General features: G+C 39.6%; 1 protein-coding gene and 1 long non-coding RNA gene across 4 annotated transcripts in view; one reads left to right on the top strand and one right to left on the bottom strand.

Annotated features, from left to right (window-relative positions):
• The window catches only part of ARHGAP15 (Rho GTPase activating protein 15), a 700830-nt gene that overhangs the window by 629297 nt on the left and 47784 nt on the right, over positions 1–23749 (top strand). For all 3 annotated transcript variants that reach the window (XM_042243922.2, XM_027964991.3, XM_060410067.1), the window contains one exon: positions 11451–11556. In XM_042243922.2, the coding sequence (XP_042099856.1) occupies positions 11451–11556 (106 nt within the window). The remainder of the gene's footprint in view (positions 1–11450; positions 11557–23749) is intronic.
• The window catches only part of LOC121818719 (uncharacterized), a 71458-nt gene continuing 64958 nt past the window's right edge, over positions 17250–23749 (bottom strand). Inside the window, exons 3-4 of the long non-coding RNA XR_006058786.2 lie at positions 23518–23599; positions 17250–22842 (exon numbers count right to left, since the gene is read on the bottom strand). This is a non-coding gene — a long non-coding RNA (uncharacterized LOC121818719). The remainder of the gene's footprint in view (positions 22843–23517; positions 23600–23749) is intronic.

Below are 23749 nucleotides of genomic sequence, written 5' to 3'. Positions count from 1 at the left end.
AGCTGGGGTGTGTGGCAAGGACTGATGTGGTAAGATGGCTGCAAAGTTGAGAAGGTGCTTTCTGCAAGAGGGGCAACAAGAATATGCTAAATTGGAGGTGGGGTGGTGGGTTGGAGTTAGATAAACAAGAGGGCATAACATAATTCGGTTGCATCAGGACTTTTTTCACAGACATTAAAAACTATGGTAAACATAACAGCAGGGAGGCTTGTACTGCAGCACAGTGGGAAGCTTAGCACGTCTGCCTGCACTCTGCCTGGCTCAACCACTGCTAGGAGTCTCCGAATTTCATTAGCACTCAACAATTCACCCAGTTCCCCAGAAAAGGAGAATACCCAGGCAGCAAAGCCCCTCACTAATTATGGTAAATGCTCCCAGGTTACAGTTTTTGGGGGGACAAGGATGGCAGGATGATGTTAAGCTAGAACAAAAGAGTCATTCTGAAATTAAAAAAAAATAAAAGGGATTGTTTGCTTTAAATCAGTGCAGTCTTTCAACGGGTAAGACAGTGTTTTAGAATATTAGACCACCTCTTTACTATGAAATTTTAGATGACCTAACCAAAGTGTGTGCAGATCTTCTTGAGCAGTGAAAGCACAGGTTGGTTTCACACATGATATCCTCCACTCCACCCCCTGCTCCCAAATTTATGGAAGTTCATCTCACGAATCTCTGAAATAGAAATTGTATCCCTTGGAAGAAATTTGTAATAATACAGAAATTAGTGTGGAATCAAATGTAACAAGATAGGCAAACTACTGTAGATTACTACAAAATACTGCATGTCAAATCCAAGTTGTTATCTCCCTCTCAAAGAATGGAGTTATTTGAAGGAAATATTAGTTTTTTCAAAGGGAGAGTGGTTTGCTATTGATGCCCATAAACATTTTAAATAGTACAGTTTTTTTAATGGAATGATAGGTGTTTATTTTTGCTAAATCCAGACTTGGCTGGTTTCTTCATTCGTATCCCCCCAGCTGCTGTCAGCATTACAGCACATCAGCTTTCCTTCATGTACGGATATTTCTCCAGAACTCATTTGCAAGAGTCGAAGCAATATTAAACACCACATCCAAACCTCTTTTAAACACACAAAGAGATGGGAAAGCACTTCAGAACTAGACCATTGAGAAAATCCTCCTTTCAAATTTACTGTTTGCTTCTCATGCTAGTGTAAAATATCCCACAAAGTCCCGTTTGTGATCCGTTTGAAACAATCTTGATTTGCTTAAATTGTCACATTCTTCTTGCACATTTCTTCCTAAATGCAAAAATGGCAAAGAATTCTCCTCCCTCTTCATTATAAAAGTGCAGAATTTCTGGTTTGTTTATTCCTAATGGAACACTTGAGAAAGAAGGAAATATATAAATATCTCCTTCAGAAGATTAGTTGTCTCAATCTTTTTAAAAGAGAGTATTTGTTCATTTCTTCCCCATTGTAAACAATTGGACTTTTCATTGTAATTTTCCATTGTCAAATTAATGCATTTCACTTTACTGCCTTGGTCCCATGGTTCCAAAACATCGTCTTTTCTAATATCCTTATTTCTTCTATATTTATATATTGATGTATGTCATTTAGGACATAGATAGTTAGGGAAAGAACCTAAGCTCCTTTTTAAACAGATTTGTTGGAAGAACCTGCTGCTTCATTGTAACTTACTAGACCAGAACTTGAAAAAACTCACAGTCTAACGAAGTAAACTATATTTTACTTCTTATGAGAACACATTCCCAAGCAAAGTATTTCAGGCAAAAAATGGTGTACATGTTTTGACTATTTCAGACTAGGCATTGGAAATTTTGTCTAATCTACTGGTAAATATTCTATTGATAAAGTCAAGAACAGAGAAAACTCTGGCCCCCAAGACAGAAAAGAGAATAAGCAAAAAAAGAAATGTGGACAGTTTATCAGCTTCAATTTCTAAAGTACTTTGCAGTCCCTTTATAGAATGCGGATGAAAATCCCCTAACTATTCAGAAAGTATGTCCATGTTTGCCTACCACATATGTGATTCTTCAAAAATTATATCAAGGATGTTAATGAAAAATATGGCTAATAATTTCAGGAAACTATAAAGAGAAAGAAGAGAGAGAGGGAGAGGAAAGCAAGCTGTGGCAAAAAAACCTGGGCTCAGCAGCTTTCTGAGGGGAATGGTGAAATGTGACTATGTGATTTATAATGAGAAAAGGTATCTACAACATACAATTTTCTACCTAGCTGCAAATAATAATTCATAGTGATGTCCCTTCCAGATAAAAGACCTTTGCTATGTAGGACCCATGTGGTAAAATGATCATGATAAATGTCAGACCAGTGCAGGTAACGGCTTTACAAACCATTAAGATTAGCTGGCTCTTTTTGCCGATGATAACAGTAACCATGCTGTGACTCTATGTGGTAATAATATCTCAGTCCTGATAAATACCAGAGCCAGGCAGAGGTGTTTATCATTCCCAGTTCAGAAATGCTGACTAAAGTTACCACATGTTGCCTGTTTTTCTTCTTTTACAATAGCCTTACAATTAACAAAAAGAAAGTTGAATCACAAAATTATTTTATTCCCCATTTCTTAAAGGATTCTAATGTTTGTGAACCCTCCTCTGTTCTCAATGTCACTGTGTGGCCAACACGAATGAACTGGCTGGAGAAACAGTTTGCCATACTAACCATTATCTTCTCTTGAGAGGTCTTTTGTTCAAAATGAATAGTTATGGATAAAGTTGAATATGCTTCTTCAAAACAGTGTAGAGAAACTATCTCTTCCTTCACATTTTTCTTGTGTAACAGATCCTAGTTGTTTTCAGGTGGGACTTTTTAAATCCCCAGTAAATTTAATTTGTCTACCAACGAAAGGAGGTAGACACATATGAAAAACTTTAAATCTAGAAAAGTATTTGTAGAATTGCCACCCTCATGAAAATGTACAAAGATAATGCTAATATAAATAGCAACTTGAGTATTTGAAAAGAATTACTGGTTTATGATTAGAAAGATGTCAAATGACTCAAAACGATAAGACTGTGTTTTTTTTTTTTTTAAGAAAAAAGCTTGTAAAACCAGATATGTAAGGATAAATATAGTTTACAGAAAATTCTCACAGGAGAACTAAATAAACTACTGAGCTTTATTTTCTCAGCACACACTATCGCCTGAGGATGAATTAGTATCATTTGTAAGTTACAGAAATGTACTTGGCCACCATGACACTTCCAAAATTACTTTGAAAACAAGAAATTTTAGGGAGGGTAATACGATCATGCTTTTCCTGTGAAGACTGCCGCCATTACCTTACTCTTTGATTCAGACAAAGGGCATTGCTGCAAAACTGAAGAAATTTGTTTTCAGAGACAGTTTCAGTTTGGTGAATTTTAGAAAATGTTATCATCCTAAGATTGACTGCACCAAAGCAACCCACTCCAATATTCTTGCCTGGAGAATTTCATGGACAGAGGAGCCTAGTCGGTTACAATCCACGGGGTCACCAAGAGTCAGACATGACTGAAGTGACTTAGCACATACGCACGCACATTGACTTGTGAATTAGAACCAAGCTCTCTTTCATAATGGACTGCTTTCAAAGTATTCACAAAGCCAATACATACTATGGGCTGTTCCTGTTTAGGAAACAGCACTAAAGAGTAAAATTTATGGCTTCATATGATTTGGAAAATAACCTTGAACTATGAGCAATCAGAGCAGATAGAGATGATGATTTAAAAGAAAGATTTTAATGGGAAGGGTACTTATATTCAGTAGTATTTACAATATATGCATTCATGTACATTGAAACAAAATTCTACATACAATTGTATGATATATGTATATGGATTTTGTGTGTGTGTCTGTGTTTAAGTAGGAACTGGAAGCATTAAGAGTTCAAGCAACTTGCCCCAACTATACTATAGAGCATGATTTCTAACCTAATTTTTTCAGACTCCTTCATGATATACCACTTCTCTTAATTTATAGCAGGAGTTTAAAGCATCTGTCTATTTTTATCCATTTGTAAGTCTTGAATGTTCTCCCTTTCCACCTAGTGTTTCTCCCTGAAGTAAATGTTAGTTATTTAAAGAAAGTTATCAAGTGATTGTTTGCATGATATGGATGATCCTTTAACACCCAACTCAAATTTTATAATTAAAAAGCATGTCCTCAAAGATTTGCATCCAGTTGTAGGGTACACTAAATAAATAAATTAAATGTTCTCTGAAGATAAGCATCCCTCCTACAAGCTAGGGCAGTCTGTAACTAAATTCTGAAATGGTGGTGATACAAAGAATAGAAAGTGAATAGAAATTAACTGCTCTCTTCCAAATATAGCCTTGACATATAAGCAACAGCCATTTTTTTCATATAGGATGCTCTATACATTCCAGCATAACTTTCAGAAGCAGAACAGCTGTGATGTATATTGACCTCCTCAAAACAAAGGGGTACAGTTATCCTTTTAGAATTACAGATAAATAGAATGAATAGTACTACTACTATGTTGTTTACTGGGAGAATCTGGTCTTTTATTCCCCTGGGTGAACCTACATATCAAAGTAGAGTCAATTTTGATATATAATTTAACTTGTGACCATAAATAAGTTAGGAATAATAAATGCATAGATGATAAGGCCGGCAAAGTGTCTGGGGGTCATCGGGTCTGGGGTTTTGCACTGCACAGAACTCTTTCCATCACTGTATAACTTTATCTTATCTCTGCAAAAAAGGCATTTGGCTGTAAATGTCCTTGTTTTAGTAGCAACATTTCATGCAGATAAATGCAAATGTAACCATCATAAACCATATTTTTTAAAATGTGCCCTCAAAACCATGAATCGAGGGAAAACTATAAAGCCACATCCTTATCATAACATTAAAGGCTATCACATCATGTAGGAGCTGTTACTTCTTTAAGTAGCCTGAAGTTGTTTTTGAAGAAGCTCATTTACAACGGAGTTTGGTATAATTTGAGAATATGGGGCCAGGTGGGTGAGGAATAGGCCTTAGTGAAAAAAGCGGTTTACTATTTTAGTATATATGTGTATCCCATGTGTATTTTCCATAGGCATTTTTTGCAATTGGGTGACAAAAATGAAGTCCTCCAGAAAAGTTTTGTATGCAGTATGGGTTCACAGCTCAGACTGGAGAGGCTATTGGAATCTGAGTGGGAACTAAAATGTACGTATTAAAGCAGATGGGCTTCCCTGGTGGCTCAGCCGATAAAGAATCTGCCTGCAGTGTGGGAGACCTGGGTTTGATCCCTGGATTGAAACGTTCCCCTGGAGAAGGGTATAGCTACCCACTGCAGTATTGTGACCTGGAGAATCCATGAACTGTAGAGTCCATGGGATCATAAAGAGTTGAAAACGACTGAGCAAGTTTCACTCAAAGTAGATACAAAAGTAAATCAGAAGGGTATGAAGGTAAGAGCAAACGTGAGCGGAAGAGGCCCAAATCATGGAGTGTTTTCCTACCAGCAAGAGTTTGTATAAGTCTCTTAGTATACCATTTACCTAAGAGGTTCTCTAATTCTCTGTGTAGAAAAGGTTCATTTTCTCCCTTTTAGTCATAATGTGAAAGAGTCAGAGATATCTGAAAGTCTTCTCAAAACTCTCAATACTTCACAATAATGAGAAACCATATGCTGAAGGAGAAATATTAATAGAAAATGCTGTCTTTCAGATGCTCACTGAATCAATTGAAGACAGTTGACGCATCTTTAGTAAGCTGTGTCTGAATCTTAGCTCATTAACCACTCCTGTATTATGTATGCTGATTCCAGCTCCTAATATGACACATCAATAAACCAGATCTGAAAAGGTGTCATTTCGATTTTAATGTATCCAATTGTATTTTTAGAAGTTCCTCCACTTAGAAGTGTTTGTGTTATTTCCTGATTTTACAAGCTATGGAAGAGTGGGTACAGTATTGATTTGAAGGGGAAGCTACTGCTTTCCTATAACCTTTTCAAACCTTCTTTCTGATTATGTTGTAAGAACAATAAATGGCTCCTCCTTGATAATATTTCAGCCCTCTCTAATCTATTGTCCAGTACCCCCTCCATGACTTAAGTGTAACTTAACCACAGATATGTATGTACCACCATTCATTTCAGTTCCTCAATTACAAGTGAAAGCAGAGAAAAAGAAAAATATTTCTATTAAGTAGTCTTCATGTAGGATGTTTCTTACCAGCATATATGGAACAATCATATACTTTTATAAAAATTCTTACATGGAACTAAGCTGCTCATCAAGCAGATCACCAGCCTCTCAAATTATTTAGTGTGCTATGAAATGTCAGGCAGCCATAGCAAGTGTCTTGTCACCAGTTGGCACCAACTCAGTTCAAGTATTAGGAACTACATTTCGAATGCTCACTATAACCAGGTAGTATGCCCGTGAGCCATATCTAGCATAGACCTCAAAAAAAAAAAAAAAAAAAAAAGAAGAAGAGGAGAGGGGGAGTGATGAATATTTATACAGTACCTACATTTTGCTGGTCACTGTTAGGTACATTACATACGGTCTTGTTTAATCCATAAATCTGGCCTCTTTGACATTTTTCAAAGAAAATAAAAAACCTATCCAAGACCACACAAACCACACATACCACTTATCCAAGACTGCTAAAACACTGTTGTGGAATTCAAACCAAGGTCTGTCTGTCCCAATCTGTGTTCAGGTCTTCCCTTTGTTTACTAATTTTTTATTTTAATTCAATTACCCCACTGTTTCTGCTGCTAAGTTGTTTCAGTCGTGTCCGACTCTGCTACCCCATGGACTGTAGCCCACCAGGGTCCTCTGTCCATGGGACCTTCAGGCGAGAATACTGCCCTCTTCTAGAGGATCTTCCCCACCCAGGGATCAAATCCACATCTATTATGTCTCCTGCATTCGCAGGCGGGTTCTTTACCACCCAGAAAGCTCATTTTTCTAGTGCCATCTAGAAACTCCATTTAACCCACTATATGCCAGTATAAGAGTTGCCTCAGTTTATGGGAAAATTCTCAGTTTAATGGGACAAATCTACAGGTATTCATGCCACGAACATACCATATGAAGTATCAATAAATAGAATGCCCTAAGCACAGTGGAACATAGAAGAGGGACTCTGCCTAGGGAGATTCATAATTCTTTTATCTGGTAGTTAAAAAGACAAAGTAAAGCTTTAATTCCTGCCCAGATACCATGACAGTGACCTTGCAGTTATTTCCAATTAAGCAACCCCAACCTTTCTTAAACCTACTCTGCCTGGGTCATATAGTCCCTAAAACAGGTTTGCTGGATACGGCCATTTAGACCACTCTCTGCTTAACTGTCTATCAAGCTTAGATCATGGCTGCTGCTTCTATAGACCTTAATGTTAACGGATCCTTTTTTCTGAGACTCTGACATTAAAGTAATCATTGCCATGGCCAGAGTCTTCAATAAAATTAGAAAGGTCACCTCTCTTCCTTTCCCCTCCTCTCCTTCCCTCACCTTTCCCAATTTCATCTTTATTACTTGAATCAGAAGATCCTTGGGTAAATTAAACTACTAGCATCATGCCATTTTATGCAGAATGTACTCATCTCATAAATATATAAATGTATGTATGTTGTGTTATTTAATCGCTAAGTCATGTCTGATTCTTTTGCAACCCCATGGACTGTAGCCTGACAGGCTCCTCTGTCCATGGGATTTCCCAGACAAGAATACTGGAGTGGGTTGCCATTTCTTTCTCCAGGGGATTTTCCTACCCAGGGATTGAACCCATATCTCTTGCATTGGCAGAGGGGTTCTTTATCACTAAGCCACCAGGTAAGCAATGTATGTTTATGTATAGGATCACTGGTGTATATGGAATTAGCTTCAGATGGCTAGATACAAAGTCTCCAAGTGTCCCTAAGTGCTCTGTCCTGAACATATTGTACCAATTTGCTCTCATCTTTATTGACTTGTTTTACTTCTGAGTTTCTCATATCCCTTAGGCTCCAACTGGTCCTCTGAAGCATCACCTTGTCCTGCCATCATTAAGCTACAGGGGGCTTTCTAGCCTTTTGGCAGAAAGATTAGATCTGCTGTTGCTATGAGGTTGCAACTACCCTTTCTCTTTTGCTCTCCCCTTTGTCTCTTTCATTTGCAGTTGTCCAATCCATAGTATGTTGGAACTCTTCTAAGAATAACTGCAATTTTGAAAGCTCTGAGTGTGGGAGGCATTATTTATAGGCCTTTGTGGTTTTTAGAGGAAGAAGAACCACTTCTAAGCAGAGTTCTACTAAGGCTACCCCCACCGTATTTCCATGTTCAGTTCAGTTCAGTTCAGTCCAGTCGCTCAGTCGTGTCCGACTCTTTGTGACCCGATGAACCACAGCACGCCAGGCCTCTCTGTCCATCACCAACACCTGGAGTCCACCCAAACCCATGTCCATTGAGTCAGTGATGCCATCCAACCATCTCATCCTCTGTCATCCCCTTCTCTTCCTGCCCTCAATCTTTCCCAGCATCTGGGTCTTTTCAAATGAGTCAGCTCTTCACATGAGGTGGCCAAAGTATTGGGATTTTCAGCTTCAACATCACTCCTTCCAATGAACACCCAGGACTGATCTCCTTTAGGATGGACTGGTTGGATCTCCTTGCAGTCCAAGGGACTCTCAAGAGTCTTCTCCAAAACCACAGTTCAAAAGCATCAATTCTTCGGTGCTCAGCTTTCTCCACAGTCCAACTCTCACATCCATACATGACCACTGGAAAAACAATAACCTTGACTAGACGGACCTTTGTTGACAAAGTAATGTCTCTGCTTTTTAATATACTGTCTAGGTTGGTCATAACTTTCCTTCCAAGGAGTAAGCGTCTTTTAATTTCATGGCTGCAGTCACCATCTGCAGTGATTTTGGAGCCCAAAAAATAACGTCTGACACTGTTTCCACTGTTTCCCCATCTATTTCCCATAAAGTGATGAGACCGGATGCCATGATCTTCGTTTTCCGAATGTTGAGCTTTAGGCCAACTTTTTCATTCTCCACTTTCACTTTCATCAAGAGGCTCTTTAGTTCTTCGCTTTCTGCTATAAGGGTGGTATCATCTGCATATCTGAGGTTATTGATATTTCTCCCAGCAATCTTGATTCCAGCTTGTGCTTCTTCCAGCCCAGCATTTCTCATGATGTACCCTGCGTATAAGTTAAATAAGCAGGGTGACAGTATACAGCCTTGACGTACTCCTTTTCCTACTTGGAACCAGTCTGTTGTTTCATGTCCAGTACTAACTGTTGCTTTGACCTGCATGTAGGTTTCTCAAGAGGCAGGTCAGGTGGTCTGGTATTCCCATCTCTTTCAGAATTGTCCACAGTTTATTGTGATCCAGACAGTCAAAGGCTTTGGCATAGTCAGTAAAGCAGAAATAGATGTTTTTATGGAACTCTCTTGCTTTTCTGATGATCCCACAGATGTTGGCAATTTGATCTCTGGTTCCTCTGCCTTTTCTAAAACCAGCTTGAACATCTGGAAGTTCATGCTTCATGTATTACTGAAGCCTGGCTTGGAGAATTTTGAGCATTACTTTACTAGCATGTGAGATGAGTGCAGTTGTGCAGTAGTTTGAGCATTCTTTGGCATTGCCTTTCTTTGGAATTGGAATGAAAACTGACCTTTTCCAGTCCTGTGGCCACTGCTGAGTTTTCCAAATTTGCTGGCACATTGAGTGCGGCACTTTCACAGCATCATCTTTCAGGATTTGAAATAGCTCTGTTTTAGCCAAATACCCTCTTCTGCAGGATATTTTCCTGTCATTCCTTAGAAAAAAGTTTCCTTTGCAATAGTGTACTAAGAAAGAAAAAAAAAAAACTGTCAGTTTCTACACTCTTTCTTCAGGACTGTCCTGATAGCTCCACAGGTTGAAGGAAGCTCCTTATACTGTGTGTTCCACTCTCCATGGCCTCAGTTCCCATGATCATCTCATAGTACAACTATAAGCCATCTACTTTCTAAACAGAAAGGCCAAAAGGCTATGAAGATAAGTTATCCCCCTGTACACAGCCTCCCCAGAAGTCCCACATAACACTCTGACTACAGTCTCATTGGCCAGACAGTGTCAGCTGGTCACTCCAGCTAAGGAAGTGAGGAAATGATCTCTTTTAATGATCTGCATAAGGCCATCTTCTCAACAATGGGATGGTCTAGCTAAGGAGGAAGAGAATGGAAACTGGATGGTGTGTGCCTCACATATTATTCTCTTATCTCCTATCTTTTCTAGCAGTGGCCTCTTTAGAATCATCAAGAGCTCTGTGCTAGAAGTTAGAAGTAAAGTACAGAAAAGAAAGCTATCTGAGTCAATTATATAAAGAGCTTAAATTCAAGAAGTTATTATAATTCTGAGCTCTTATTAAAACTATGGTAAGATAAATTTTCTAGTGTACTAAGTAACTCAGTTCTTACTGTGCCATCCATGCCCAGAAAGGCAAAAAGAAACAAAATGAAAGAAAACAACCTATGTGCATGTAGTTTGGAACAACTTCCCATTTTTTTAAATGCATATGACTAAACATTATGCTTTCAAATTTATTTGCTTTTTTTTGTTTGTTTGTTTTACTGCAAAAATGAAATGTATTAGGGAGAAAAGATAGCGTAGAACTAATAAAAAAAATCTTTAGTCCTCCACAAAATTAAGCAAAAAAATAGAATATTGGTAATTGAATCAGAATATATGTCCTTGTGTGTTTGTTTTCTAATGCTACTATGACAGATTATCACAAACTCTGGCTCCAAACCATAAGAATTTATTATCTTATGTTCCTTAAGACAAGAAGTCTGAAGTCTATTTTGTAGGGCAAAAATCAAGATGCTGGCAGGCTTGTGTTCCTTCTGGAGGCTCTTTCCTCACCTTTTCTGGGGTTTAGAGGCTATCTTTACTCCTGGACCCATGGAGTATCACATTGCCATAGCTCCTTTTGCTTTCATTGACATATCCCCTTTTCTCTCTGACCCTGATCCTCCTGCTTCCCTCCTGGCCACCACTGTGATAACATTGGGCCATCCAGATAATCCAGAATAATCCCTCCATCTCAGAATCCCTAGTTTAATTGGGATTAAATCCCTAATATGTGGAAGGTAATGTATTCACAAGTTCCAGAGATTAGGCCATAGACATCTTTGGGAGGCCATTATTTACTCTGCCACAACTGACAAAATAGTAAATCACTTATGAAAACTGATTCAATACTTGATCTTAATAAGAAGATTGTGTGAGAGCCACACTGTTGCTGCTTTCATTTTCCCTTGATCTTATTCACTGTCAAAATAAAGAAACTTCATGGTGCTGATTTTCAGTATATTTATTCCCTTTTGCTGCTAATCAGAGCTTTACGTTTTACATTTGCTAAGACTTAGTCCAAAATTCTTCTTAGAAAATTCCCTCATGCACCTGAGGGATCGTATTCTTTTCTAACTGTTTTTTGTTTTGTTTTGTTTTTTCAGAAAAGCAAGACAACAACACAAGAATCGAAGCTATAAAGTCTCTTGTACAAAAACTCCCTCCACCAAATCGTGACACCATGAAGGTCCTCTTTGGACACCTAACTAAGTAAGTTGTAAAAGTTTCTGGTTGTGTTGTCATATTCTCATTTCCTAAATGACCAATATTTAATTTCAAGTCTCTAGTACAGGAGTTTCTAAATGCATCGATCTCAGATTTCCCCCTCTAGCTGATCTAAGAACTCCTTCAGAAGCTGGGAAATGTACTTGAGGTAGGAAGGGAGACCTACAAAAGGAACTTTCAAAATAATCTCTTTTTCCTAACTTTTCAACAAGTACGTGTTTGCTGACTGATTGCCACAACTGTAGCCAGAGCCCTGGAATGGGCTGGGTTTACTTTGTTATTTTAGTATGATGGCAGAAGCCTGAAATGATTTAGACATGAGTTCAAAACCTAGAGCCATCATGTACCAAGAGTGATGACCACATATAAATGACTTAAACTCTCTGATATCCAATTCCTTCATCTATAAGACATTGATGCCAATAGACAATGTGACATCTATGTAAACTGCTAAGAGAAAAAAGACAGTGAAAAGACCTAGAGGCCACACAGAGCTCGGTGTGTTTGACAAGCATAAAGCAGACCTGACTGGCTAAAGCCTCATGGATGAGGGGCATGAGGGTGGAGCTGAGGTCATAGATGTTAGACCAGTGTAAAACCACATAGGTTCTTGCGGGCCACAGTGAGAAAGTGGAATTCCATTATAAATACAGTGATGAACCATAAAGTGTGTTAAATTGAGGGATTCTATACAAGATCACCCTGGCTGACAGATGGAGAATGATTTCCAAAAGTGAAAGCAGGGAGACCTATATGGAGAAGACCATGGTAGTTCAGGCAAAAAGTAATGGTAGTTTCACTGTAAGCCTTAAAGAAGTATTTTGATAATGGGTCAAGTCAGATTTGCTGATAGTTAGGATGCAGTGGAGAAAGGAAAGAAGAAATTAAATGTTCCTCTTAGGGTTTGGTTTGGAGCAAATGGAGAAATGGTGGTGTTACCTAGATGAGTAAAACTGGGAGAAGGAAAAGGTTGAATAGGAAGAACTGACTGGAGAGCTGTGTTTTGGACACTTTAAGTTTGAAATGACCGTTCCTCATTTGTCTTGTGTTAACACCTTCTTCAGATAATGCAGAGTGCTACATAAGTGATGAGGTTTAGCTTTCATCACATACATATAGTAATGCTGAAGCCTGATAGATTGGGCACTTTTGCTTTTGTGAGATTAAATCTCTGTAATCACCCATTCCTTGGGTTGAGTCATTCCTATGGATTATTCAGTTAACCCACTACATAATTTTTAATTGTAAATATAATGCATTGAATTGCATACATGAAAAATTTAGGCAACTGTTGTGCTTATAAATCAAATTTGCCTTCCAGTCACTCTTAGCCTGCTGAGCAGAAAAAAACTACACTTTTTGTATCTACCCTTCCAGGCCTGTTCCTAATCCTAAAGACATGCAAATACAGCTGTGCGTGCTTGTTTATTGCATTAGAGTATACATTCTGCCCGTATTGTTCTGCAACTATTTTGCAACTCAAGGACAGCTTCCCATTTCATTAAGCAGGTATCTGATTCTTTCTAACATTGGCATAGTATTCCATGGGATGGATAATCTATAACTTGCTTCACTGTTCACTACATTAGGAAACATATTTCAATCTAATTCATCATATTTCCTTCTTACTTATTTCACTCCCACCAGTGGAAGCTGTATCAAAGTTCAGAAGATCCCTTATTGTTAGAATGCCCCTGCTTGTCACGTCCATATACTGGCTTTGGTGGGAAACCCAGTGTGGTTTCTTGGTGAAAAGATGGGCTTTGAAGAAATAGAGATCTACAGTCAAATTCTTGTTCTATACTTTATACTCCCTTTATGATCTCAAACACGTAAAATCATATTAAATAATATCAACCATATCTTGTGGTTATGAGAATTAAATGAGATAATGCATATTAAAAGTCTGGCAAAAGGTAAGCATTCCTCAAATGCTAATTCTTTTCCCTTAGGTTCCATGCACACCATAAAAGGAGTTTCAAGTTGCATGTAAATACTGGAGTGCTTATCTCAGTAATTCTAACTGGACAAACTCATAAAGCAAATGGGAAAGTATACCCTTTAATGCTATGTAATACCTAGTCTCAGAGATCTTGAGAAATATCCATTACTCAGTCTCAAGTACGCCTTTGTTTTTCCAACTGAAAGAACAACTATAAAATGAAGAAACTGAGAATCAGCTAAATCCTACTTTGAAAACACACACACACACACACACACACACACATACACACACTGAAGAGAGTCTATCCAATTAAAAACTTTGAAAGGATGAGAGTCATGCCACACAATCGCAGTATTAGCAATTAGTACCTGATCGTGTCTCATATCTAAATTAATTCCCTAATTTTGTTAGAACGTGTGTTCAGTAGAGATGGAAATAGATGTTTTAAATAGAGATTTAAGATCGGGTTATTATATCACCTTCACAGCATCCACGTGATATAGTTTTCCATTTTAGATGGAGAGAAAGTGTTGTTTGCTTGCCACCCACCTTTCTTGAGTTGTGTGACCATATTCCACCCTGCAATGATTTATAAACAGGGCTTAATTATGCACAAGTGTATGCACATGATTATATCTTGTTAAGCATTTCTTGCTAAGTTTTTGATAAACAGCCAATCGTGGCATGTCATCAAAGCTTGAGAAGACTAAATAAGAAGATTGTTTAACGAGAATTTAAATGTATTCATGTTTGAAAGAATCATTAGAATGTTTTCCTTAGTCTTGATGTATTTGGTAGTTCTTCAGAAAATCTACCATCAACACTTGTATGTAGTGTTTATTCCAAATTGTTGCAAATATATATATATTTTGAAGTTTGTTTAGCAAAGGTCAGAGAATGCAATGAAGTGCCAAAAATTCCACTTGACCTACGTCGTACTCTATAGCCAACAAAATAGAAGTCCATTTTTGCAAAGCTCTGAGTTAAACATTCCCTTGAAAGTAGAGCAACTCCCAACTGAGAAAGTTTAATGCACCACAGTTGAAGTAGAAGCTGGATGCAGGTGCTATTCACAAAAGCCAGAATTTTTTAAGGGTTATGATTATATTAAGCATGTGCGTGCATGCTCAGTTGCTCAGTCATGTCCCACTCTTTATGACCCCATGAATTGTAGCCCACCAGGCTCCTTGTCCATGGAACTTTCCAGGCAAGAATCCTGGAGTGGGTTGCCATTTCCTTCTCCAGGGGATCTCCCTGACCCAGGGATGAAACCTGCATCTCTTGCATCTCCTGCATCCCCTGCCTTGGCAAGTGGATTCTTTACCACTGCCTCACCTGGGAAGCCCATGGTAAGCGTAAGATTACATAATGACCTCACAGGCTGAACAGTCTCATAGTCCAGAGTCTTCATTCTCGATCACACTCATGGTGAAGTATGTGCTTCTGCTGTGATAGACTGAGACCAGGAATTCAGAATACACTATCGTCTCAAAATGTCATCAGCCAGAAATCTTTGTTAATAGGCACTTTCACCAATTGACATTACAGTGATAAGCACTAGAAGGTCCTGTGATACCCTCTGAATCATATAAATGGCATGTTCTATCTCTGAAAAATACGTGGCCGATGCATGTTCCTTCAGCCTGCTTATTTGAAAAGGCAGGCAGGCAAAGTGGAGACGAAGTTAATGGGAAGGCGGACCTAGAAAGATAAGCGTTGTTTGTTGATGGGTAGTAGCTTGAGGTTGAGAGCTAGGCAGAGAGGTTGTATAAGAAACAGAGAACCACTGAGACTTTACCTGTTGGACGTTTGCATGATGTGCTCCGTTTTTATGGAAGAGTCCTCTAACAATAGAGGGTAGGGTGAATGAGACAGAAGAAGAAAAGGACCCAAGAAGCCACTTGGAGAGGCAGTTAGGTTGGAGTGATGGATCTTAGATGGACAGCAATAGTCCAAGCCCTGCGACTTCTCAAAGGAAAACTCCACCCAGGTTTTGTTTCTCTCGCGTCTTCGACCCCCTTATTTAGTCAGCCATAGGGAGAAGTCTGGGCTTTCAATGCCGAGTGATTGTAAAAATAGTTCCTTTAAAAGAAGACACTGTTTAGAAGGGTGTCTGTTTTTCTCTATTTTGAAATAAGACAGGGAAAAGGCAAGATGAGGTTAGAGAAGAATAAGGAGATAGAGAACTCTGTTTTGTTGGTGTGAGTTGAAACAAGCCCTCTAGATCTGCTGGTGGGGATGTTCTAACCAGCGCAGTGGGAAGCCATAAAGAGAATACAGCTCAAGAATGAAAGCCTTTCAGATCTTCTTGCTTTCTGAGCCAATATCTTAATGCCATTACCTATCCTAAGAAATGCTGGGGGAGGCAGGTAGTTTATGCAAATGAAATTTTACTATTTACGCGAGTAGAAACTTGGAAACAACCTAAGCATTCAGGGATAGGGGATAGTTATACAGAATATGGCATGTCATATCAGCTTAATAAAATGTAGTTCATAGCTAGTTGTCTTTTTAATTAGGGAAATCCTTGCATTAAGTTAAAGTCAGGGATACAATATTTTATATGCTCAAAGAGAGTATAAGTGTAAATATGTGGGAAAGTTGTGCATTTAGGAAAGACTGTAAAGCTGCTTGCTGAGATGTTAATATTTCTTTCTTAGAGTTGTTGAATCATGAAATAATTTTTTCTTTGTGTGTTTCTTCTTCTCTCCTAGCAGTGGGATAGAAAGAGACATGGAGTTTAAGAGAGCCAGTAAAGAGAATAGGCTTTGAAGTTAGGCAGAGTGAATGTGAGCCTTGGCGCTGCCACTTACTGGATATGTAACTGTGAACTGGCTTAACTCTAAGCTTCCTTTTTCTCATCTGCAATTCAGGATTCATAATAACACCTATTTTTGTGGTGAGGAGTAAAAGAAGAATCCTTTGAAAGAATCTTGCACAGTACCTAGCACATAGTAGGTTCTGGATAAGCATTATACATCAACATTTATTATTTTTATTATGTGAGAAACATGAAATAATTCCTAATGAAATAAATACAGGAAGAACCGCTGAGGCTGGGTTGCCAAATTTCCTGACTTCCAGAAAGATTCTTCAGCTCACCACAAAATCTTTTGCCAGAACCTGAGTTCCGACACTGGCCTGACTCAGCCAGGCTCCCCTGGTCGCAGTGAGCTGCCTTTTTTGGAGGGCTGTTAAACCACCTGACACCTCCGTGGGGTGGCCAGTCCCCGTGTGAATTCCCCTGCACAACTCTGTGCTGTCACCAACTCTCCGTCAACCTGATCTGAATCTTATCCCATGTTCTCAAACCCAGCTGTTTTCACCTTCAAAGTGGTATCTTGCTGATAAGAAAGCCCGGTCCACTTGACTTCTAGGCAGGCATTGGGACACTGGGGACAGACACAGGTCCTCCTTCACTTCCTGTTCAGAGCCTTCCATTATAGCAGTTTCCTAGGGACAGACAGTCCTCTTGCCTTGTTGTCTAACTTATCAGAATGGTTCTCACAGAGAGGGTTTCCTACCAGTCAGGACAGCACACTGGCCATGTGGAAGCCTGGTAAGTGAGATAATCTGAAGCCAGTAGGGCCTTACCCTTGGCCTCAAATCCCCAGTGTAAACACTCCTAGAATTTTACCAGCTATATATCCACCTGCCATTGATGCTGACCTTTACAAGTTCTAGAATTCCTGCTGCCGTTACTATAAATAAACTGTCCTAGCTATTGCTGAAGTCTTTTTTCACATTTTTATTTCCAGGATAAAAATAATACATGAGAATTACAGAAAACTTAGAAGATAAATACAACAGTATTTTTCACTGTTAAATCAAACTCGTTAGCCAGATTTACTTTGTGGCATGCATTTTGGAGGCCAAAACAATCTCAAATGTTTGAGGATGGGTGGGGGAAAGATATAAAAGAACATGCAATCCCCAACGAGGTATACATCGTCCAGAGAAAGTTAAAATATCTCAGAAATGTGTAGCATTTAGAAGTGCTTAAAATAATGTCATTCACTGATTTTCAAAAACAGCTTTGGAAGAATATATTTGCTGCAGATTTTAGGTGCAAATAAACATTGTTGTAGGAGACTTGCACTTTGTAAAGTAGGCTAAGAAAAGCGTCCAGCTGTTCTTTGAATTCCAAGGTGAAAAAATGATATGGCTGAATACACAGATCTCATGGAAGCATGCCAGTTGAATGCTTCATTGAAAGGTGAAACTGTTGAGCTGTGGCTATTTTGTGAGAGTAAACCGATATTTGAAGCTTCTCTGTGATCTTCATGGATGTTAAATAAAATATTCTACAAAGGCATGTCAGAAGAACTCCAATGACGATGACCTAGAAGTATAGGGATTGTATGAGGAAATGATGCTGAGGAAGTAATTCATCTACCCAGCCTGTAAAATGGTCCTGTGGGTGTTTCTGAGATTTTGGGAGGGTGAGGGGATGAGGCATAGCCTGAGATGGACTGGAAAGCCTGTGAGTCCTCGCCCTTCTCCCTGGTTTAGAGTGATGGCTGGTGAAGCTCTGCCTCCCATCAAGGCCTCTGAAAGCTCTGCTCTGGTGTGCCTTGGAGCAAGCTGTGTTTTCCTGTGCTGCCTTCTGGCACTCCACCCTTTTTCTGTACACTTTGGTCTCTCACCCAACCACAATACCTGATATCCAAAGACTTGCAGGCCGTGGGTATTTTTACTGGAAAATAAAGAACCTGAGCAAATTGTTATTTTCCTTTTTTCTCTTTCTTTTTTTTCCCCCCTGAGAAGCAAGGGCTGCAAGTTGTTTGAAATAAGCCAGAAGCCTAATAACTCCTTTGCTTGTGTGTTTGAAATGGCACCCTAATCACTTTGAAGAGCTAATGTACTTCCTATGGGTCTGAAATTTCTCAACTGGACTCCCGTGGCAGAATTTGGCCTGGTAGTTAAGAAAATTAATTACTCTGATCCTGAGGATGAAGCAATAGTTCCCAGCTCCCTGTAGTAATCATTAAAATGTCATCTACTTAGGAGACATCTTGGCACGGGATTTATAAGGTTTGTGAGCATGGGACTAAGGTTCAATGATCCTTCCACTGGTGGATCCTTGTTCTGGAGGAAGGCTTTGAGAGATAAGGTTTTTAAGACGGGAGTAAAATGACTTTAGATCTTTTGATTTAACATTTGAATGTTAACATTAACCACTGAATAATAGAAAACAAAGCAAAACCTAACATGGCTACTGCCCATTTATCACTGTCTTCTCGACTGTTAGTGATGGCCCATCTCATGGGGTATCCCCCTCCGAAAAGGTAAGTTTTTTTCAGCTGTCCCAGCTTTCTCCACTATGAATCTTGGCCTTTTACCTAGAGGAAAGAACCAGGGATTTAGAATCAAAAGACATAGGCTCAAATCCCAACCTCAGCCCTTAGAAACCATAAGCCACTCAGTCATGTCTGACTCTTTGTAGCCTGCTGTTCCCTCTTTCCATGGAATTTTTCAGACAAGAGTACTGGAATGGTTGCCATTTCCTACTCTAGGGGATCCTCTTGATCCAGGGATCGAACCCAAGTCTCTTGTGTCTTCTGCATTGCAGGCAGATTCTTTACCCCTGAACCATCAGGGAAGTACAATATTAGGAAAGCCTTTAATGCCTCTAACTCTCCCTTTTGCTTATCTGTGAAATAGGTCAAGTAAATTCACACTTTGAAAATGTTAACTGTGCAGTCCTATCCACTCTTCAGGAAGTCTTAAATGAGCGCCTACTGTATTCCAGGCGCTGGACTAGATCAGAGATTGGCAAGCTATGGCCATGGATGATACCCAGCCTGCTGCCTATTTTTATCCACAAAGTTTTATTGGGAAACACAACATACTTATGTGTATTGCCAGTGACTGCTTCCATGCTACAGAGACAAAAGTTAAATCATTGTAACAAGTTGCACAAGGCCAAAAATAGTTACTATCCAACCCTTTACAGAAAATATTTACCTACCTTTCAACTGAATACCAGGGGCACAAGGGAGACTCCTACCCTCACTTATCCTATAGTTTCCCAGGGTTGATAAATGAGTAAACAGTTATAATAAATACAGTGTGATATCACAAGACACTGTAAGAGCACCAAGCAGGAGCTGAAGTTTAGCCAAGAGAAACCAAAGATTGCCTCCCAGAAGAGAAGACATGGGCTATTTTTAAGGATGTCATTTTGGCAGACAAAGGCCTCTATAGGCAGAAGGAAAACTGTGTACAAAGCGGCAGGAAGAAGGAGAATTACAGTATGATAAAGACATGGTGACTCCTCTGGAATGATAAATTAGGAAACATAAAAGAGGGGATAGGACAGAAGCCCAGAATGCAGTAAATTAGAGCTAAATTGTGATGAACCTCATATGCTTTGCTAAGGAGTTCGAAATTCATTCATAGACATTAGATAAATCACTGAATGATCTGAAGCAGGCAGAGATGTGATTTGACTTGTATTTATAAAGATCACAATCTTTTTAAATGTGAAGAATAACTAGAAGGAGGGCCGCACTAGATGTAGCAGGACTAGTTAAGAGGCTGAAACCGTGTCTAAGTCTGAGATACCATACTAAGGGAGTGATGGGGAGATGAGGGGCAGGGATGGCTACCAGAGGCATGGAGGAGGTAGATTCGATAGAACATGCTCAGTGAGTACATGCAAGAGGTTAAGAGGAAAGAAGATTCCAGGATGGCACTCAGGAACTAGCTAAATGGTGAAACCCTTAACTCAGACAGAGCAAAAGGAGAAAATCAGAGACATGAAAGAAGTTGAAGTCTTTTGGACATGATGTCATTTGGTCATTGTTTATATTCTATTAAAGAATAAGAAATCTATGTTGGAATGCAGGAAAGCTGATTGGGATCTAGGTATGAATCTGGTAGTCCGGTTTAAAGACAGCATTGGGTGAAGTCATGAATAAGCCCAAGGGAAAGTGTGAACCTAGAAGAGAGCTGAGGAAAGACTCCTGGGGGTGTCCCTATTGAAGAAGCGGCCAGAGGAAGAGATACTGGGAAAGGAATCTGAGAATAGTGTGCCTTGTTCTAGAAAGAAAACTTGATGGAGCAGAGGTATTTTATTTTGTGGTTAAAACTATTGCTTCCAGAAAAGGGACCTAGAAATTTCTCATGGTAATGGGACATTGGGCAGATATTCTAGTAATGCTGCTGCTGCTGCTGCTGCTGCTAAGTCACTTCAGTCGTGTCCGACTCTGCGCGACCCCATAGATGGCAGCCCACCAGGCTCCCCCATCCCTGGGATTCTCCAGGCAAGAACACTGGAGTGGGTTGCCATTTCTTTCTCCAATGCATGAGAGTGAAAAGTGAAAGGGAAGTCGTTCAGTCATGCCCAACTCTTCGCAACCCCATGGACTGACCCTACCAGGCTCCTCTGCCCATGGGATGTTCCAGGCAAGAGGACTGGAGTGGGGGGCCATTGCCTTCTCCATCTAGTAATGATGCTCTCCTATTCTAACATTCATCCTTTGGCTCTTGAAAAATCACAGGAATGCATATGTAATAATCCAGAAGAAAAAAAAAAAAAAAAACCTGTTCTATAGTATAGTGAGTTCTTGGAAACACTGGTAAAAATGGAAATTATGACCTGGTTCCTTCTACCATTAGCATGTGGGCTTCGGGAGGGCAGGAATGTTTATCATTTTGATTCTTGCCACATCCCAAGAGCCTACTACAGTGTCCCACACGTTGTGGATACTGTGATTTTTGTTGAACAATCACATGACCTGATTAAGAGAAGAGGATCACTGAAAAGCCATTGATAGTTCCAATTAAGATCAAATTCTTTAGCCTGGAATCTTAGAAACCTGATATAGACTAGGACTAGGGAATATTCCATTTCGAGGATATTGTTCGGTGAATTGTTTTTCTCAAGTTTCTGTCTCCTCACCTCATGTTTATCTTTTCATCATGATGAAGAGAAGAACAGCTCTAATTAGAAAAGAGGCAATATTAACACGCATCAGGTTAGGAGGTCCAGAGTGTAATGATCAATGGGTGCTCAACAAAGCTGACTTTGCTGAGTAAGTCTTGATCAGGGACTCTGTGACCACCCACCAGTGTTGGATCCTTTTAAATCAATCACTACAGCCCAGAGTGGGATTGCCAGTTCTAATTGCTTGATTATCTCAGATTTGTAACAGATCTTGGAATTTCAAAACTCAGATTTTTTTTTCTCCTGTCAGTACTCTCACTACTCAATTAAAAAATCTCTATCTCCCTTGTCTCGTCATATCATCCAACCTTCCTGTCCATCTTTTGTTCCAGATCCAATATTGACTTCCTATTACCTTGAATTATTTAGCATCAGGTGAAGAGAAAAAATTATGATTACCAAGGCTTGACCTCTGCTTATAAGTGTATAAAGAAATTCAGTTCCCCTGTTTTATGGAGCAGAGACACATAACTTCAAAGTAGAAGGGGGAAAAAAATCAACCAGACCTCAAGTCACCTGATTTCCAGTCCACTAGACCACACTCTGCTTCCTTGCCAACACCAATACGTGATTGTTTCCAGGGAAGAAAGAGGGAGAAAGACCAGCCAACTGTGATAAAGGCACAGGCCCATCACTCAAATAACCTGTTTTTGCACATCAGCTATAACCCCAACCTTTTAAATAAAATTACCAAATTATTTAGTGGAGTGACATATTTAAATAGGGGTTTCCTTGGTGTCTGTCCTTCAGTCTCTCTCTCTCCCTCTAACACATTGCTTTCTACCTAAGAGACACTGGCAAGTTTTATCTCCGGGGGTCCTTTTTAAAAACAAGCAGAAAGAAGTAGAAAGAACATATTTTTTTTTAAAGGTGGTGATGGAGCTGTCTTTTACCACCTTCTTTCTCCTCCTTAAATGGAAAGCACTGAACCCAGATGCCCAACCACGGAAGATACTCTTCCAGAAGCAGCATCTGGCTTCCTGGCAAGCCCTTCAGGCGAGTCGTTTGGGGAGCTTTGCAGTTGTCTTTTGGTCTGTCACGTGTATCAGATACCATGGCCTCTCTGGCTGGCATGTCCAGGCAGCTGCCAATTCCTTTTGGTTCACCTTTAGTTCTGAGAACTAGCTCCTTCATTTTCATTTCTTCCTGGACTTATTTTTCTCCCCACTGCCCATAAGAATTCCAGGACAAGACTAATTTCTCTCTGCTGTCGGCCTGTCAGCTTCCTCTCCAGGCTTCTGTCGTTTGAACCCGAGTGAAATCTTCAGCCATTTAGTCCTACACTAAAATAGGTTACTTTGAATAATATTTCTTAGCCACTTCTTGTCAGCGTAGTTCCTTGTAAACTGGGGGTGGGGTGGGGGGAGTTTGTTCCCTGAAAAGAAAAACAAAACATTCCATCGGAGTAATTTATTCTGGTCTGTACACAAGATATGAAAGCATTCCTGGCATTTGTGTATTATTTAGTTAAATCATATCGGCTCCCCCACATCCTTGTCACACCACGAACAAAAGAGCATCTCAGGACTGCAGAAGAGGAGACAGTGCGGCAGCATTTACAAATAGCTGCCGCTTCAGGACACTACAATTTTCTTTTTTTCTCTCTCTCTTTTACCTGTTAATGTAAATACATTTTTTCACTGGTGAAGGATTCTGTGGGCTTTTTTTATGGATAATTGTTAAGAACACAGAGTCCAATGGTAGCCCACGCACCAGGAAGCTGTGACAAGGTGCTGACAAGTCCGGCAGCGGCACCCAGAATGCAGAGGAGAAAGCAGAAATTAGAGCTGCAGGGTGACATCCAGGAATAGTTAGCATGGGGTAGCTGCACATTTCCATGTTGCTGGGGGTTTTGCCTCATGCAGGAAAAAGTGCAGCTTGTATACGAGATTTCAGATTTCAAGACTGTGTTGTCTGGGTTGAGAAAAGACTGGGCTTTAATAACGGACAGAAGGAAATCGCAGACATAAGTAATAATTAGTCTGTGGCCAGTGGCAGATTAAACCCATACTTGACTTTGAAGGGGTATGCAACTAAAACCCAGGCTCACCTGAAATGACAGCCTCTGGAGGACAAAGAAATGAATTTAAGAGCTGTTCGGGTTGGGACATCGGGAAGATCTTTGAAATCATCTATAAAACAGTAGAGCTCAAATTTAGTATTAGGATTTTTAAGGCTTTTTTAATCCATCTCAATAATATTTTGTGGTCTTTAATTTTTTCTCAGGTTAATTTGTTTTCATGTGTACAAAGGAAGTTGGACATACCTTCAGAACTTAGAAG

The sequence above is a fragment of the Ovis aries genome, chromosome 2 (genome assembly GCF_016772045.2).
Source record: "Ovis aries strain OAR_USU_Benz2616 breed Rambouillet chromosome 2, ARS-UI_Ramb_v3.0, whole genome shotgun sequence".
Lineage (NCBI taxonomy): Eukaryota > Metazoa > Chordata > Mammalia > Artiodactyla > Bovidae > Ovis > Ovis aries.
The sequence above is the reverse complement of the archived record's forward strand: the minus strand, read 5'-3'. Positions and strand labels throughout refer to the sequence as shown.